Here is a 16,543-nt window from a genome sequence, read left to right as displayed (position 1 = left end):
GTCCAAAGGTGCTCGGGGCTAAAACAAAGTCTGAAGTTCTCACAGGGGTGGTAAAGGAGTCCACGTTTCCTCTCAGCAGCCTTTCCACAATTTCTAAAACATGTGTCCTTGGGAAGAGATGGCCTCCTCTGCCCGGAGCTGGGACATATGGGGTAATGGTGCTGCACTCTGACTGGCAGAGGGTGTTGGGAGGAGTTCTTAGAGGGGTCACACGACCCACATCCGGACAGGTCACTCCGCCCTAGGACTCACCCTGACTGGTCAAATCTCCTCTCAGGGTGGTCCTATCGGGGTAAAACCAATACCGAGGAGGAGTTCGTAGGCGGAGGGTCACATGACACACCTTGCTGCCGGTCATGTGGACGTCTTGACCCCGAAACTAACACCCCCTGGGGCGGGACTTCCTGTGACAGGTGGGTGCGGTTTAAGGGGTTAAGGGGCAGGGTAAAGGGGTCAAGAGGCAGGGTTAGGGTTTTATTGACGGTAGGGCCCTTATACTACTCAGGTTTACAGTATTATACAGTTTTGGCCTTCTTCATTTTGCTCAGGTGATGTTTGTGTGCTCAAGGAACCTCTGCCTTTGTGAGTGTTAATATTCTCCCTAGAGGTCTGAGCAACAGTTTTTGTGGGTTGCTCATTTATGCAAAGAGATCTTGAACTAGATTCCATGGGTTCAATAGCTGTTTCTGCTTGGCACTGTTGAGTATCATCTACCTGCAACACAACAAAAAATAGTCTTGTTAAGTACCAGCAGAAAGTGAGAGACGCATTCCAAGCAACCAAATACCATGAATTAGCAGACACCCGCTAAATGTAAGAGTCTTCAGTGTTTATATTGATCACTTTGAAAATACAACAGTGCTGTGCAGAATGCTTTACAGCAACTACCTACTCCTCACCACGTTCAAGTTTTACAAATCGCAAGTCACATAATATAACAAGGTATAGGCAAAGCTAAGGAGTAGTACACAGTAATTCCTTGTCTAGTCTATTCTTGCTCAATCACTAATCTGCAGAACTGTATTTTGAGATATGTAATTTAAGTTTAATTACTGATATTTCATAATGAATTTGTAAATGTCCTATAGTTTATTCTGTAAATATAATAGCACTTGAAAAAGTTGCTTTGTCCTGAAGCATTTACACTGGCCTGCAGAGGATATCTTGTCCAGATGTTCTGCTGTTCAACACTAGCTTTGTAAAACTGTTGAAAAATTTCACAATATTTATACCTTTGGGGTTATCTCAAATTCCAGTCCCCACTGCTATTACAATCATCCTTGTCTCCCCTGCACTTCCCACCAAATGCTGACATGATTTTAGCATCAATTAGTTAAAACTTAAGTAGTTATAAATGTGTGCTTCACGACAATTGAAATCCCAAATGCCACAGCTTCTGATAGTGTAGGTAATTGGTCTCAATTCTCATCCCACTTACACTGATGTGGGTCCTGTGTGAGAGATGAGCATCAGGGCTTATCCTTCTAGCGCCGATAGTTATCAAAATAAAAGCTGTTAAAATGTTGATGTCAAGTGGAAAAAGGGAAGACAGTCCTTACAGTTCCGTAATTGTAATAGTAGCTTGAGAAATATAAGGCTAAGTCTAAAAATAAATGATTTTTACCACTGAAAGCAGAGACTGTGGAAGCATTCCTTTTTAGACCTAAGAGTTGTGGAGATAGTGTGCCACCTCTCTAATTGTTCCTTCACTCTAACGGTGTTTTTCTAGCAACGGGCAAAATCTCCGATTGTGGACATGCAGTTACCAGTGTCTGGTTGAGGCTATCACAATACAAGCATTAAGACAAAGTTCAGTACCAGAACTTCTAAAGAATGAGATCAATTTTCATTCCAGTGTCCTCAATAATTAAAAGCAAAGGAAAAAAAATCAGATCAAGTTTGCATAAGGACTGAGAAACGACTTCAGGGTCTGGCCCTAAAAAATGAAAACTCTGGGAACAGAATATCTCTTTAAACAATTTGTTGAAGCATGATTGTTTTTGTAGAGATTGTTACTTAAAGAATGATTTTGTGTGTTGTTCACAGCAATGCAACAGCAAAAACAAAATTGTTACCAACATATATTACTGGCAAAGCTAGTAGGACCATTTATTATTAAGGTTACCTGTCTCCTCCCATTACAAGACCCTGTTTTCTGCTGCTTATAACTTTACAAACTTTAATTGCTTGGGCTGAAATTTTCCATGCTGTATGTCTGCCTCATGCTCTTTTTCTTCGGGGATGGGGGACAGAGGCAGAATTTCAGCCAAAATGGTTAAGCTATTCCCAAGAGCAAGGCTAGGGAAATCTACATTTTTCTCATATTAAAATATTCGGGCAACTTTTCTTTGAAAAGCTCCATGTGTTGGAGCAGGGACTTGTCATTTGGCAGGGAGTGGCCTTTGTGTCAGAGAATGTGCTTTTTGCCATCCCCAGGAAAACTTGCCCAAATTTGGCCAAATTAGAAGCCTTTGAAAAATAAATCACAGTTCACAGACGCTCAGTAGAGAGAATTCTTAGATTTTTAGCAGCTAAAATCTCTGCAGATTTCATCCTCGCTGCATATACTTGGATCTCGCACAGCTCTTAGTGCTAACCAAACTGCGCATGAGCTATTCCCCACAGAGTGACTGCACATGTGCCATTTCCCCACAGCTCCTGGATATGAAAACACAGCACTGAGCCATCCTCACAGAGCAACTGATATGCTCCAACCCAGGCCTAAAGGGGTCAACGCCAGAGTTTCCCTGCAACGGTTCTTCCCAGCTGCTTTGGGCCAAGCACCAGAACTGAGACAGGAACCTTTCTTTCCTGTACTCCCAATGACCCCTCCAAGCTGGTGCACATGCACGGTGGTGGAGGAAGATACTGGACTCAAATGCAGAGGGGACAAAAGGCAAATGGGGGGGTGGGGGTGGGAGGGCAGACTAGGGTGACCAGATGTCCCGATTTTATAGGGACAGTCCCGATTTTTGGGTCTTTTTCTTATATAGGCTCCTATTACCCCCCACCCCCGTCCCGATTTTTCACATTTGCTGTCTGGTCACCCTAGGGCAGACTGGGACAAGGAGTATGCCAAGATTGGGACTGGAACGGGGGTGAGGGGAGGGGGCCAAGGACAGGGAGCCAGTAGGCGAGGCTAAGACTAGAAGACTATGAGAGAAGGCGGGGGTACGGGGAAAGGAATGTGTAGGAGACACTGAGAGAAGACACAGAGCTAAGAGGAGGAGGAGAAGAGAACTGGGGCTGGCTGAACAGAGAGATTGGGACAAGGAGCCTTCATTCCAGCATATCCGAACTTTTGAGTGCTTTTGTGTGTAATCCATCTATGCACGCACACACGCACCCCCTGCTCTAGGCAGCCAGGTCTTTCAAGAAATAATCAAATATTTGTGATGAGCATTAAAGTGGGAAGATTTACCTCATTTCTATTTACCAAGTTAATGAGCACTTGGCATGAGATCACAGATTTGATCATACCAACAATTTTAAGTTTACCATTATGCCCAGATCTTTGTTATATGCCACGCTTTATTGATTGTATTTACATTGATGACCTTGCCTTCACTATATTCATGGCAGATAGAAAGGAGGTGTGAATAACACAGCATATCTTCAAACTCACTTGGAGAGATAAATACATGATGTGGATTGCCCATGCCCTGCACATTCAGATACATTTTTAAGATCAGTTACCTTTTGTGATTTGCTGCCACCAGCTGTCGGTTTACAGATCTCCCCAAGATTATCTGACCTGCCTTTTTGTAAAAGTTGGGAACCTGGTGACAATTTTTGGCTTTGGGCAGCAAGACGGGGACTGGTCCTTAGGTTAAAAGTTGTTCTGCACAAAATGTAAGGGTCGGTTTTCACAATAGGAATAGCAGGAAACCCTAAAAAATAAACAGCTTCTATTAACCAAGGTTGCTTAAATTACTTTATTGTTCTAATCAATCTGATCTTGCTCATTTCAAGATGGAGATGACAACCGGTAATAATTTAAGACAGTAAAATGGCATTTACTCACTGAATAAAATATAATGGGGGAATTATTAGGACTATCTTGCGTTCCTAGAATTTTATAGGTGAACTCAGGCAAGGGTGTGGATCTGTGCAACAGCAGCTCTACTAAAATGGCCAAAAGCGTTTTCCCCAAGAAAATGTTCTCTTTTCCCTTTAAAGGAACACCATTAACTGGAAAATCATTTCCATCTGAAAATGATGTCTCTTCTACTGTTCTAAATGGAACTGGCCGGAGGGCGACAATTCGGTTTTGCGACACCTTTCGAGGTGTCAAAATTTGTTTTTATTCTAGATTGGAATGAAACCATAAGCCTTTCAAATGCTTTCACAAAATGAAATTGAATCAAAAACATCAGGTTTTCAATTTGGGGGCCTTCCTCCTTGCAAGAGTCCACTTTGCACCTCAGAAACCTTCCCAGCAAAAACTTTGTCTGAATCAATACATCTCTGTGAAACATTTCGGCTTTGACAATGCAGCACATTTCAATGAAAAAACATTCAGTTAAAAATGTTTCAGCAAAAATTTCCCCCCTTCCTCTCAACCAGAAGAAAAAGGTGGTTTATACTGGGAATGGCTGGGCCTAGAATCCCTCTCTTTTTGCCAGAGGTCTTTTGCAAAGTTTTTGGAGGAGTCCCAAAGTCGTGTATCTAGACTGATTTTCAAAACTACAACCTGATATTAGGATTCTGGATTTCAGAATTTTTGGCTGTTTTGCTTTTGTCATCAAATACTACAAAACTGTACAGATGGGAAGACATCACACAGACCAAAAACCAAAACCACTAGAAATTACATACATCTACAACAAAATATACTAGCCCCCTATAGCCTCAATTGTATACTAGGGCTTTTTTTTAAAGCACATGCGGCTAAACTCAGCTCTGACAAGCAGTTCAGTTAAATGGACTTATGCAACCTATACGAGGGCTGAATCTGGCCGATGATGTCCAAGTTTTTACAATGCTTCCAAGTCACGCATATGACAAGACGATTCTCTAGATAAGCGTGCGCGCACACACTCCCCACCAATGTGGTCTCTTCTCCTCTAAAGAAGTAACAATTACCTTTTTTCACCACCTCTGGGAGTCCGTCTAGCTCATACTCTGGCTCATTCTCATGTACGGAGATGGCAACCTCATCAGCACCTGACCAAAGGAAAGAGTCATTACCTGTACAAATAACTTTAAGGAGACTCTGGAAAGATGAGTTTAGAATGCAATGATCTCAATCATTCATTTGTTAATTAAGTACATAAGATGTGTGCTTGTGCAACCACAGTAAACTATACCAAATAAAACAAAACAGACATCATGTAAAGGTTACTTTACAGAAGAGATCTCTGTTGATACCATATTTACTGTCAGGGTGCCAGGTACCCCGATTCGTTGGAATCTGACCCTGGACACACAATGCATGGGCAACATTAATTCTGGCTTTTCCTAACTTTTAAGTGCTTAACATTACCACCTTACCATTATTTTAACAATTTTTGGGTATATAATTGAATATAGATCGTCTCAGAAATATGGATCTCTTTTTATACCGCTAGTGATTCTGCTTATTGGACACTCATGAATATTTGCTAGCCTAACTTACCCTAGCTAATGGCAGACAAGTTGTAGTATATTTTACACACTGTGGTGACCACTTTAAACTGTTGTCCTATTAGCTCTATACTTAGCCCCTGACAACTCTTGAAATGACTGAAGCTTGTGATCAATAAAACCCCAATGTATGTGTCTTACAAAACATTTGTTAAAGTTAATAAACTCCAGCACTTCCTGGTCCCAGAAAGCTGCTACTAGTACCAGGCTGATGATAGTTAGAAAATGGAGGAACTGTCTGAAGCATGTTTCTTCAGATGCAAGTAATGGAAATTTCCAGAGACAGGTATAAATCAGTATGGAGATAACCAGGTTAGTTCAATCAGGGAGGGTGAGGTGCTCTGCTAGCAGTTGAGGTGTGAACACCAAGGAAGGAGAAACTGTTTCTGTAGTTGGATAGCCATTCACAGTCTTTGTTTAATCCTGATCTGATGGTGTCAAATTTGCAAATGAACTGGAGCTCAGCAGTTTCTCTTTGGAGTCTGGTCCTGAAGTGTTTTTGCTGTAAGATGGCTACCTTTACATCTGCTATTGTGTGGCTAGGGAGGTTGAAGTGTTCTCCTACAGGTTTTTGTATATTGCCATTCCTGATAGCTGATTTGTGTCCATTTATCCTCTTGCGTAGTGACTGTCCAGTTTGGCCAATGTACATAGCAGAGGGGCACTGCTGGCACATGATGGCATATATAACATTGGTGGACGTGCAGGTGAATGAGCCGGTGAAGATATAGCTGATCTGGTTAGGTCCTGTGATGGTGTTGCTGGTGTAGATATGTGGGCAGAGTTGGCATCGAGGTTTGTTGCATGGCTTGGTTCCTGAGTTAAAGTTGTTATTGTGCGATGTGTGGTTGCTGGTGAGAATATGCTTAAGGTTGGCTGGTTGTCTGTGGGCGAGGACTGGCCTGCCTCCCAAGGTCTGTGAAAGTGAGGGATCATTGTCCAGGATGGGTTGTAGATCACTGATGATCACTTCAACCTCCCTGCCCACACAATCGCAGGTGTAAAGGTAGCCATCTTACAGCAAAAAAACTTCAGGACCAGACTCCAAAGAGAAACTGCTGAGCTCCAGTTCATTTGCAAATTTGACACCATCAGATCAGGATTAAACAAAGACTGTGAATGGCTATCCAACTACAGAAGCAGTTTCTCCTCCCTTGGTGTTCACACCTCAACTGCTAGCAGAGCACCTCACCCTCCCTGATTGAACTAACCTGGTTATCTCCATACTGATTTATACCTGCCTCTGGAAATTTCCCTTACTTGCATCTGAAGAAGTGAGGTTCTTACCCACGAAAGCTTATGCTCCTAATACTTCTGTTAGTCTTAAAGGTGCCACAGGACCCTCTGTTGCTTTTTACAGATTCAGACTAACACGGCTACCCCTCTGATACTTGTCTGAATCATAACATTTTAAGAGTTGCTCCTCTCTCCCTGTCTACAAGCCAGAAGGACACCAAAAGCTGTTTGGAACGACATACGTATAAACTCTAAAAGATGTCAATTTCTCCATGGTGGATGCTGAACTATCAGCCATCTATACCCAGAATGTGAATTTTCTTTGTTGTGATGGCCAGCAACGGAAAGAACAGACACACTCCAACATTTTACACTCTCATGTCTCAAACAAAGCATTGTAAGAAGTTATACACACCACTCTAATGTTCTTTAAAAAAAAGCCTCCCCTTCATCCTAAGGTCATTTTTGATTTCAAAACATAGGCATTGGAAATCTATATTCATAACATAGAAGGAGACTCTGAAATTTGAGGAGACAGATCTTGGGCCAAATTCTCAGCTGGTGTGAATGGCAGAGCTTCAGAAACTATAATGATTTACACCAGCTGAGGATCTGGTGCCTCATCTGAATCGAACGTAATAATGCATGTTTTGAAAACATATTGTATAAATAAATGCATTAAGGTTAGAAACAGGATCATGATTAAGGCTATGTTTTAGTCTCGGGTATTTTTAGTAAAAGTCATGGACAGGTCACGGGCAATAAACAAAAAGTCACGGCCCCATGACCTGTTCATGACTTTTACTAAAAATACTCGGGACTAAATCTTACCTACTGGGAAGGGGGACGCTCCTGAAGACTGCTGAGGAGTGGGGGAGAGAGAACAGGGTGACGCTGTTGCTGGGGGAATGCCCAGGATCCCGCTGCCACTAGTCCCAGACTCCTGCTCCAGGGCAGCACCAGGGACCATGCCTAGTGCTGCCGGAGCAACGGCCAGTGCGGCTGGCTCCTGGGCTTCCCCAGCTGATGGGGTGGTCCTGAGATCAGCTGCACCAGCACTGCAAAATTCACAGAGGTCACGGAAACCGTGACTTCCATGAATGATTTGCGGCCTTATAATAACATTCTAGTATAGCATTTCCTTCTTAAACTACCCCATACTTGGCTTTTGCTCCTTTAATGGAGCACCATGTTCAGCAATTTGTTTCTGCAACATTTTTTTTCCTTCTCTAGCTGCTTACAGGATTTCATCCACGTCTTCATTTTACTGCAAGCAAATCCATTTTGCTTCTTCAGTTGAATTGAAGACTTCTGATTGTCCAACTATAAAATAAAAAATTGTTTGTAGTTGCTAATAGGAAACTTCATTCTTCTGTATAAGCATTATACTCTCACTAATGGCATCTCACCTGTCATTAAAAGTTCAGTGCAACTAAAAAACCAGACAAAAGTTATAATATGCATTTGTATAATAGATTCACTTAGTAATATACAATTGAATTATAGCAGCTTCTAATTCCAACAGAGAAACATAAAAGTCATGTTTATTGGAAAGCTACATGTGTGTAGATTTCCTTGATAGAGAAATAATAATCTAAATAGAATATTCAAAATAACCAAATGACAAAACCCAGCTGAAAAGCATGTGGTCCAGGCAGGTTTGTCCACCCTATGTGCATTGGAATGCCAAAATAAAGGGATGGTGGATATCTGGCAGCCTTATAAAACACACTTCAGGATAACGTAAATATCAAGCACAGTGCTCCATTAGCTGGGCATGGAGTGAGCACTGTAACTCAGTGCCTGCTTGCCACAATACGGGCTCCACACTGTGCTACAGGATTGCTTTTTCATGTGTTTATTTCTGAAGCGAGAGCACAGAACTACAGTCCGTCATTCACCACAAATGGAAGTAGAAAAAGACTGCAGGCTAGAAAATGCAGAGGGAATTGATAAGAAGAAATTCACCTAGATGGACAGGTTTAAAAACTAAAAACGCCTCTCTAAATTATTAGCAAAAATAGTGCTGTCATAAGAAGAATCACTTAATTAATAATTTAGATGGAAATTCTGCATACATCAGAACTGATATGCTCTCACAAGTTGCGTGTGACATAATGAGGTAGTAGAAGCAGTTTAAAGACAATAGGGGCACGTCTACAGTGGGAAGTTTCACAAGGTATTAATTAATGTGTTCATTAACATGGTGTTACAACATGCAGTGTAGACACTGCACTGTTATGTTTAATATCACATCAGTCAGTTATGGTTAATCTTAGGGGCAGAGTGAAAAGACATGTTTAAACACGGTCTAATTTTGAAGTACAGACCCTGGCAAGTAAGGTATTGTTTCCTTTGCACCATAAGTGGAGGCATGGCGATGTCTCTCTCTGGTAGGACTACTGCTGCACTTAGGTTCCCCAAACTTTCAAATTTTCCTTACATTTTAGTTTAACATCTAGTTTTAACCGGAAATGATGATCTCAAAGGAGGAAAGCATGAGAAACTAGATAGTTTATTATTATTGAGGTTTTTTTCAAGACACTGGCTTCCAGTGCTGAGAGAGTCATGTGGGTTTGGGATTTCTTTTTTGTGTGGTTCTGTCCATGGGGTACTTCCCCCGATTGTTTACAGAAGTGAGGTAGCACGCTAATCACCCTGCTCTGGGCATCTCTCGACTAAGTAGGAGTACTGAGACAAATGCTGATTGTTGGAATAGCTTGCTAGATGGCCCCAGGTGCCTGAAAGGGTGTCTCTCTACACCCTTCCGAAGAGAATTAGTACCACTTGGGGCTTTTTACTCAGTAAAGCAGGAGCCATTTTGAACATGGGAAGGGATTTCTCCTTGATGCCTCTGTAATCCCCTGATGGTGCAGCTACATAAGGAATGGAATTCTTATGTGCCTCTGTTCTGGGCACACACTGTCTAAAGTGCTCTTTAATCCTTCAACGCTGAGCAAGCCTATGGAGAGGGGGAGGAGACTCCAAACTCCTTTCCCTGGTAAAGCCTGGGTCCTTCACCTGATAAACGGACAGGGACAATTCCCACTCCATTGTGACCTCAAATTTGGGCCCCCTTCCCTGGTTGAAAGAGGATCCCAGGTTGAAAAGCAGAGATGAACAATTTACATTACCCTGCCACCTGAGACAGGGCTTCACAGAAGTAACACGTGTCTCTGCACACCCAGATATACTCCAGGGTGGGAGGGAGCAGTGAGTCTGATACAGAGCACTCCAGGAGACCCGCATGTAGGAGAAAACCCCAGCAAACACATCCTAAGGATGGGAAGGCAAGAGACAAGATTTAAAGCCTGATGTTTATACTTCCTGCTCATTAATTATACATATTACTTCCTTACAAAGGGGACAATTCCATTTGTCTTTTTGGGACCCAGAGCATATGGAGTTTCCAAGTGTTATTCCTGAGCAGACTATGTGGGGTTCTCATCTCCTTGAGAATCCTCATGCTCCTTCTCACAATGGAGTCAGGGCTTCAAATGGGTGTGTTTATGTGCGCATGCAGGGCACTAGTGCGCTGGCCCAACAAAGCCCCATCCCCTCACACAGCAAGGGTTGGTGGCTTGTAGCAGCGAGACGTAGGTTACCCTCTAAGACCCCTAAAAAGCTGCCCACTGAACTACTTGGACTTAGCTTGATTTTGCAGGGCTTTTCTACCACTGCACTAGTGGTCAAAGGGAGTTACTGAGAAGTGCTGCGTTTGCGGATCCAGAGAAGTTACTTGAGGAGAGAGAAAGAGGAGCAAGAAGTTGAAATGAAATCAATATAGCAGAAAAATGAACAAAAATTAATGATAAAGCAAAGTTGTTGGGAGAAACTGAACCGCCAACTTGTTCTGCTGGTGGACACAATTTTTGGTGGCCTGAGGTGAAGGATGGAGCTTAGTCCTGGAGCCTTCAGCAACAACACTGGTCCACCTCCCAGTTCTACAGGTGAGAGGAATCACCTCTTTGTTCCAAATGAGGAGAAAAGCTGGGCCACGGAACAGACAAAACCTGCACATTTTATCATGTTTTCAGGTGTCCCGCTAAAGACCTCCTGTATCTTTGATAGCCAGAAGTTTATAAGATAACAGATTTAATGAGATTTCCATGCTACTAATGGAGAAGTTATAGCAAATGTTATATTAGAATAGAGACTAGATATTAAAAAGGACACAAATAAATATTTTGGCTCTTAAAAGCTTAAGTATGAAATGCCTTATTAAACTATATGAAAAACTTATGTTTGTTTCTAGTAAGTCTACTTTTTCTTCTTCTAAAGCCTTGTTAATGTCCTTAAGCGTTCCATTTTCAAGCTGTAGCTCCTGGACTGAATCCTGGAGCAATTTATTGTTGCTTTTTAAATGCTGAAGCTCAGCTTCTTGTGCTTCCAGTTCTATTTTCTGAGACAAACTCTTATCTATAGTAATAAAAAAAATTAAGTGGTTAATTTGTGAAAGCAAACAATGTCAAATATGCAATATTAGCTTTTATGGGTAACACTATAAACTGGCAATATTGACAATTTTCAATTTTTCACCTAGCAATACATTTTCTTAGTATTTCAGAATATAATTACGTATGTGTTCTAAAACTGCCTTTATTCCCAAACCATGACATTGTATAGCATTGCCAGAATTCAGTTTTGCAGAAAGAACATACTGCTAGTCAAATCGCTCTATGCTTCACAATTGTAACTCTGTTTCTACAGCCCATCTTCACTGAGGTCTGATGGCTTGTACTCTGAAACTCATGGTTGACAGGTAACAGTATCAATGGCTAGATAAAGAATTTTGGTGCCCTATTTGTCCATTTTCCTGTCTTCAAAATCCAGAATATATAAAAATGATCAAGGTGTTTGATGGACTGATGTATGGAGTAAAATTAAGAGAGACAGACAATACAAGAGATTTCCTGTATTGCAAAGAGAATTCTATTGAATAACACCAACTTACCATATAAAACAAGACTACGCATTCCCTTCCTACAGGACAAGGAAAATTCAATGTCTCCAAGACCCAGAACTTGGTGAGAAAGAGGGGCACAGAGAGGGGAAGGGAAATGATAGCAATCAACAGATATTTGAACTATGTCAACCCATAGGATGGAGAAGGATTATTTAGGGTGGTGATTCAAAGGGGAGTGTAGCGGGGCGGTTGCCCGCTCTAGCCCTGAAGGGATTGGAACAACCCTGCAGAGGGCTGTGGCTGGGGAAAGCAGCAAGCCTGGGCTGATTGGGGAGGCAGCTACAGCTGGGCCATGCCCCCATCAGGCCACAGCTGGCCCTTATAAAAGGGCTGTGAGCCAAACACTCAGTCAATCTTCCTCTAGCTCTGAAGGGAGAGGGACCTAGCTGTTGGGGAAGCTAAGGGTACTGGAATGAAGCAGGGCTAGGGAAAGGCCAGAGGAGCTGGGGAGCTCCAGGCTGACAACTCCCCAGGCTGCAGGGCCTTGTCCAAGGCCCAGAGAGGTACTGAGTTGTAGGGAAAGGCAGCAGGTCCAAAGTCCCCTGCCAATGATGAGTGGCCATTACAGACTGCAGCCGGCCCTAGTGAAACAGGGCTAGATGGTGACTGGCAGTAGCCACCGAGGCAAGGTGGAGGATAGGGGGTGGGGATTCCCCTGGGTGGGAATCCCTAGATAGTGGATTACTGCTGGGGGCAGGACCCTGAAAGGGGAGGACACCAGGGTCTGGGAGGGACACGGGGGCTAATGTCGAGCAGGATGGTGACCATCAGAGGGTGCTCTGGCTAGAAATGAGCTAAGTCCCTGGATGACCAGAAGGAGGCGCTGCAGGGGTGAGTCCCACTCCATTACAAGGGGGAAAAGGTATAACTAGAGAGGATAATCAGAGACTTCTTAGAGAGGAAGAACTGTCCGGGGGTTAAGAGTGACAGTCTAGGACTCTGGGCACCCACATTCAGTTATGTTTCAATTAGGACAAGTTATTGTTGGTTGCAGTGAAGAGCTACAGCACAAACATCTTCTGACTTATTTTTTTGTTCATAATTATTCCCTCCAGAAAACTGAGAGAATGCTCCCATTTGACACCTTAAGAACCACAGATAAAAGATAGCGAAAGCAAGAAAATGGACTTGGAAGGCATTACATTTTCTTAGCTAGCCGAAAGTGCTGCCACTTGCCAAGAATAAGATCAAAATGCAAAGCAGTTATTTGGATGGCCTCATGGATTGGAGAGTGCAGAAATACTGATTAAAATAGGAGCAGGACTAGGTCCATACATTTAATTTTGAAATCTCATTAAGTGAGGTTAGACTTCTACAGCGATAAGTGGGAGCAGTCTCCTTCTTTACAATGGCTAGTTAGCAGAATTACCTGTTCTCTTAAACCTCAGTCTGCAAAATGCATTTTCCCAACCAGATAGACAAATGTAGGGAAAAGTCAAATTAAGGCTCGGCGGGTAACATTTCGTCACGTTTTAGCTTGATGGAGTCCATATACAAGCTAAAGGATAATAGTTTGAGGTATATTTGTTTGCTTGGGATTTTAAAACACAGGAGCACATTGTTTTGCTGACCATATAGTTTTGTTTGGAACATATTTAGTCCTCATTTTTAATTGCTTTAAAACCATATAATTTTATGAGTTAGTATATTTGTATAAATCTCAGTTTGGAAAGAGAATTGCGTGTATTAGCTGAAAGTTAATTGAACTATATCACACAGTGGGAACTTATTATTTCTTGGGGATGCTTCAAATCACCATTTATAATGAAGTTTACAGATCTCCCACACTGAAGTAATAGTTTCTAACGGGATTTAAATAGGTAGAAATGTGTCACTCACTTTTCATCTCTTCAGCATCCTTCTGGGTCTCTTTTAGAAGGTGTTGGGCTATTTTTAGTGCTTCTTCCAGCTGATGGATTTTTTGTGTTTTTTCATCAGACTGGCAGCAAAGAAGGTTTTTTTCCTTCTTCATTTCCTACAACAAAACATTAGTTACAAAACAGTCGATTAAGTCAATAAACTGAGAGTAGTGTGATGTGGCATACTACCCCTCTGAGTCCCATGAAGACTCTGGAAAGTTGGGCCTTGGTTTCTAAGCACTTACATGATTTAGGAACACAAACTGCACTCTTGGCAATCCTCAGAGGGCAGACAATCCTTTTGGGACATCTCCCAGCTGGCACAGATCACAGCAGTACTTAGCTGGCTCAGGATATGGAACCAGGGAGCAGCAACCAGTTCCCTGTTGCCTGCCCATAGCAGATCTTGACACAGGATAGAAGTCACCCAAAGAACATGAATAAAACCGTTGCTGCTTCTAATTATTTTCCTTTTGTTTCACAACCTCCTAGTCCAAAATATCCAACTGTTATATCGAGAAACACACACACACACTCTATCATCAATCATTCTAAAATACACAGTTGTCAAGAGACAAAATTTGTAGACAATGCTGATGTCTGACAAATGTCTCAAAGCTGCAGGAATTCTGAGCTTCCCGTGTTCAAAATACCAATGAAATTCAAGGGGTTTAAATGGCCCGCCCCTCTTGCCATGACTCAGCGCAAGTGGCTCTGATTAAGAAGCATTCAACAAAAATCTGGAACCAACAACCTAACATAGCTGCAAAAAAATCCCATGCTCTGATGCTGGACTTTCACAAAACCATTTACAAGACATGCATTCTCCCACCTTCATGTACATCCCATCCCATCATTTGCAATTACAATTTGGCCTCAATCACATAGGCCATCATTAACTCTTGCTTGAATAATCGAAATCCAATGTATTTAGACTCGAATGCATCTGCCCTGAAAAATCTGCAACAGTTACAGAACACAGCAGCACACCTCCTCAGTAATACAGGTTCACTTGAGTACATCAGTCCTATGTTTCACTCACTCCGCTGATTCCCCAACAGAACACTCAATCAAATCTGTCTTTAGTTTTGAAGTTATAAAGAACATGGGCCCAAAATTCCATCTTACTCTCTCAGACTTCAGTAGCTGTGTTCCTCGGGAACAACTGCCTACACATCAGAAGTAAAACTAGCATATGCAGGAGACAGGGCTTTTTCAGGAGCTGGCCCAATACTATGAAATTCACTCCTGCAAAAACTTAGAATGACAACTAACATCACCATTTTTCATATTTACACTCCCCCCACCCCACCCCACCCACACACCCTTTACTTTCTGGGACAATGGCTTTCAACCTCTTTTCCATTTGCGGACCCTAGAAAGTTTCAAATGGAGGCGCAGAGCTCTTTGGATCCCCACAGACCATGGGTTGAAAACCACTGTTCCGTTGTAAGGACAACCTTTCGAGGACCCCTTAGACAGTCTGCAAACTCCCAGGGGTCTGTGGACCAGCGGTTGAAAACCACTGCTCTGGGGGATATGGGAGAAATAGAAACCTCAAATAACAGATGCTAGTCACCTTAATTATTCTTAACTCTGGAAAGCATTCAGATACACCAGCAATTGGCACAATATAAGAACTTAAAAAAAAAAATCTCGGATGTTGCTTCTATGACTATTCTGACTTCTCTTCCCTTTCATTTTCCTTCTAATTCCAAATTAAAAGGAAAATCTTTTAATCTACAATCAAGGTTTTTTTTTAAATCAAAATTTACAACCAAATCCTTTTCATGTAAATTGGAATAACTTAATTGATTTCAATGGAGCTATGCTGATATATTCCAGGTCAGGATCTGGCTTCATAGTTAGAATTTTGATGATAATGCTAGTCTATAGTGCTTGAAAAAGTAAAAATGTACAAATCATTTTGGGGATTTTCTCTTGCTTTAAATTGATTGTGTGACCAAAAAAGTACTCCTTACTCCACGAAATCTTGGAATTAGGCCAAACACACTTATACTTAGGAAGCAGCTAATGATTCTAGAATTTCCAAATGAACTCAACCCGATATTTATTTTATTTTATTTTTAGGACTAAACAAAGAGTCTTTTGAACCATACGACATAATTAGATTAGACAAATAATTCCATATGAACTGTAACCCTATCTGTAGTATAGCTGGTGCAAAATAATTTTTTGAAACCCTGACCATACAACTAATTTTGTGCCTGGGGTCAGTCCACATGGAATCAATTGCAAAAACTGCAAGATCAGGGCCTTATTTTGTATCACATCTATAGGTCTTGTGACAGGGTCGGGCCAGAGGACTACAGGAGAGTGATCCTATTGGGATCCAGGAAGTGGGCGGGCCAAAGCCCGCCCACTGCTAAAAGATCCCCCCAGCCTTAGCGGGGGATCCACAAGACCTGGAAACCAAGTGATTTTGGGGGACAGCTAATGAAATAACAGGGACAGGAGTGCGGTCAAAGGGTCCGAAGGGAACCTGAATGGGACACTGAGCAGAGAACCCCGGACAGCGCCCACTGCTCCTCGAAGGCGTCAAGGGAGTCAGTGGACGCCGCCCAGAGGAACTCTGCCCGGATGCCTGAATGGACGGAGGATCAGAAAGAGGCCCCACAGTCACAGGAGACTCCATCCGCCAACCTCCTCTCCCTGGTTTTATAGATGGCCATTTTAGCCAGGACCAAGAGGAGGTTGACCAGGAGGTCCCATGACTTTGTGGGGCCACGGATAGAGAGTGCATAAATAAGGAGGTGAGGGGAAAAGTGCAGCCAGAAACGCAACAGGATATCTGTGAGGACCCGGAATAGGGGCTGCAGCCTGGCGTACTCCAGGT

At 42.4% G+C, this 16,543-nt stretch overlaps 1 protein-coding gene across 1 annotated transcript in view; it reads right to left on the bottom strand.

The window, feature by feature from the left end:
- Nucleotides 1-245: 245 nt before the first annotated feature.
- LOC122174355 (centromere protein F-like) overlaps nucleotides 246-16,543 on the bottom strand; it is a 58,613-nt gene continuing 42,315 nt past the window's right edge. Inside the window, exons 14-19 of the mRNA XM_065590627.1 lie at nucleotides 13,667-13,802; nucleotides 11,126-11,280; nucleotides 8,103-8,184; nucleotides 5,086-5,166; nucleotides 3,697-3,890; nucleotides 246-714 (exon numbers count right to left, since the gene is read on the bottom strand). Of these exons, the coding sequence (XP_065446699.1) occupies nucleotides 508-714; nucleotides 3,697-3,890; nucleotides 5,086-5,166; nucleotides 8,103-8,184; nucleotides 11,126-11,280; nucleotides 13,667-13,802 (855 nt within the window). The 3' untranslated portion in view covers nucleotides 246-507. The remainder of the gene's footprint in view (nucleotides 715-3,696; nucleotides 3,891-5,085; nucleotides 5,167-8,102; nucleotides 8,185-11,125; nucleotides 11,281-13,666; nucleotides 13,803-16,543) is intronic.

Source organism: Chrysemys picta, chromosome 3 (assembly GCF_011386835.1).
Source record: "Chrysemys picta bellii isolate R12L10 chromosome 3, ASM1138683v2, whole genome shotgun sequence".
Classification (NCBI taxonomy): domain Eukaryota; kingdom Metazoa; phylum Chordata; order Testudines; family Emydidae; genus Chrysemys; species Chrysemys picta.
This window is presented reverse-complemented; position numbering and strand designations above follow the sequence as displayed.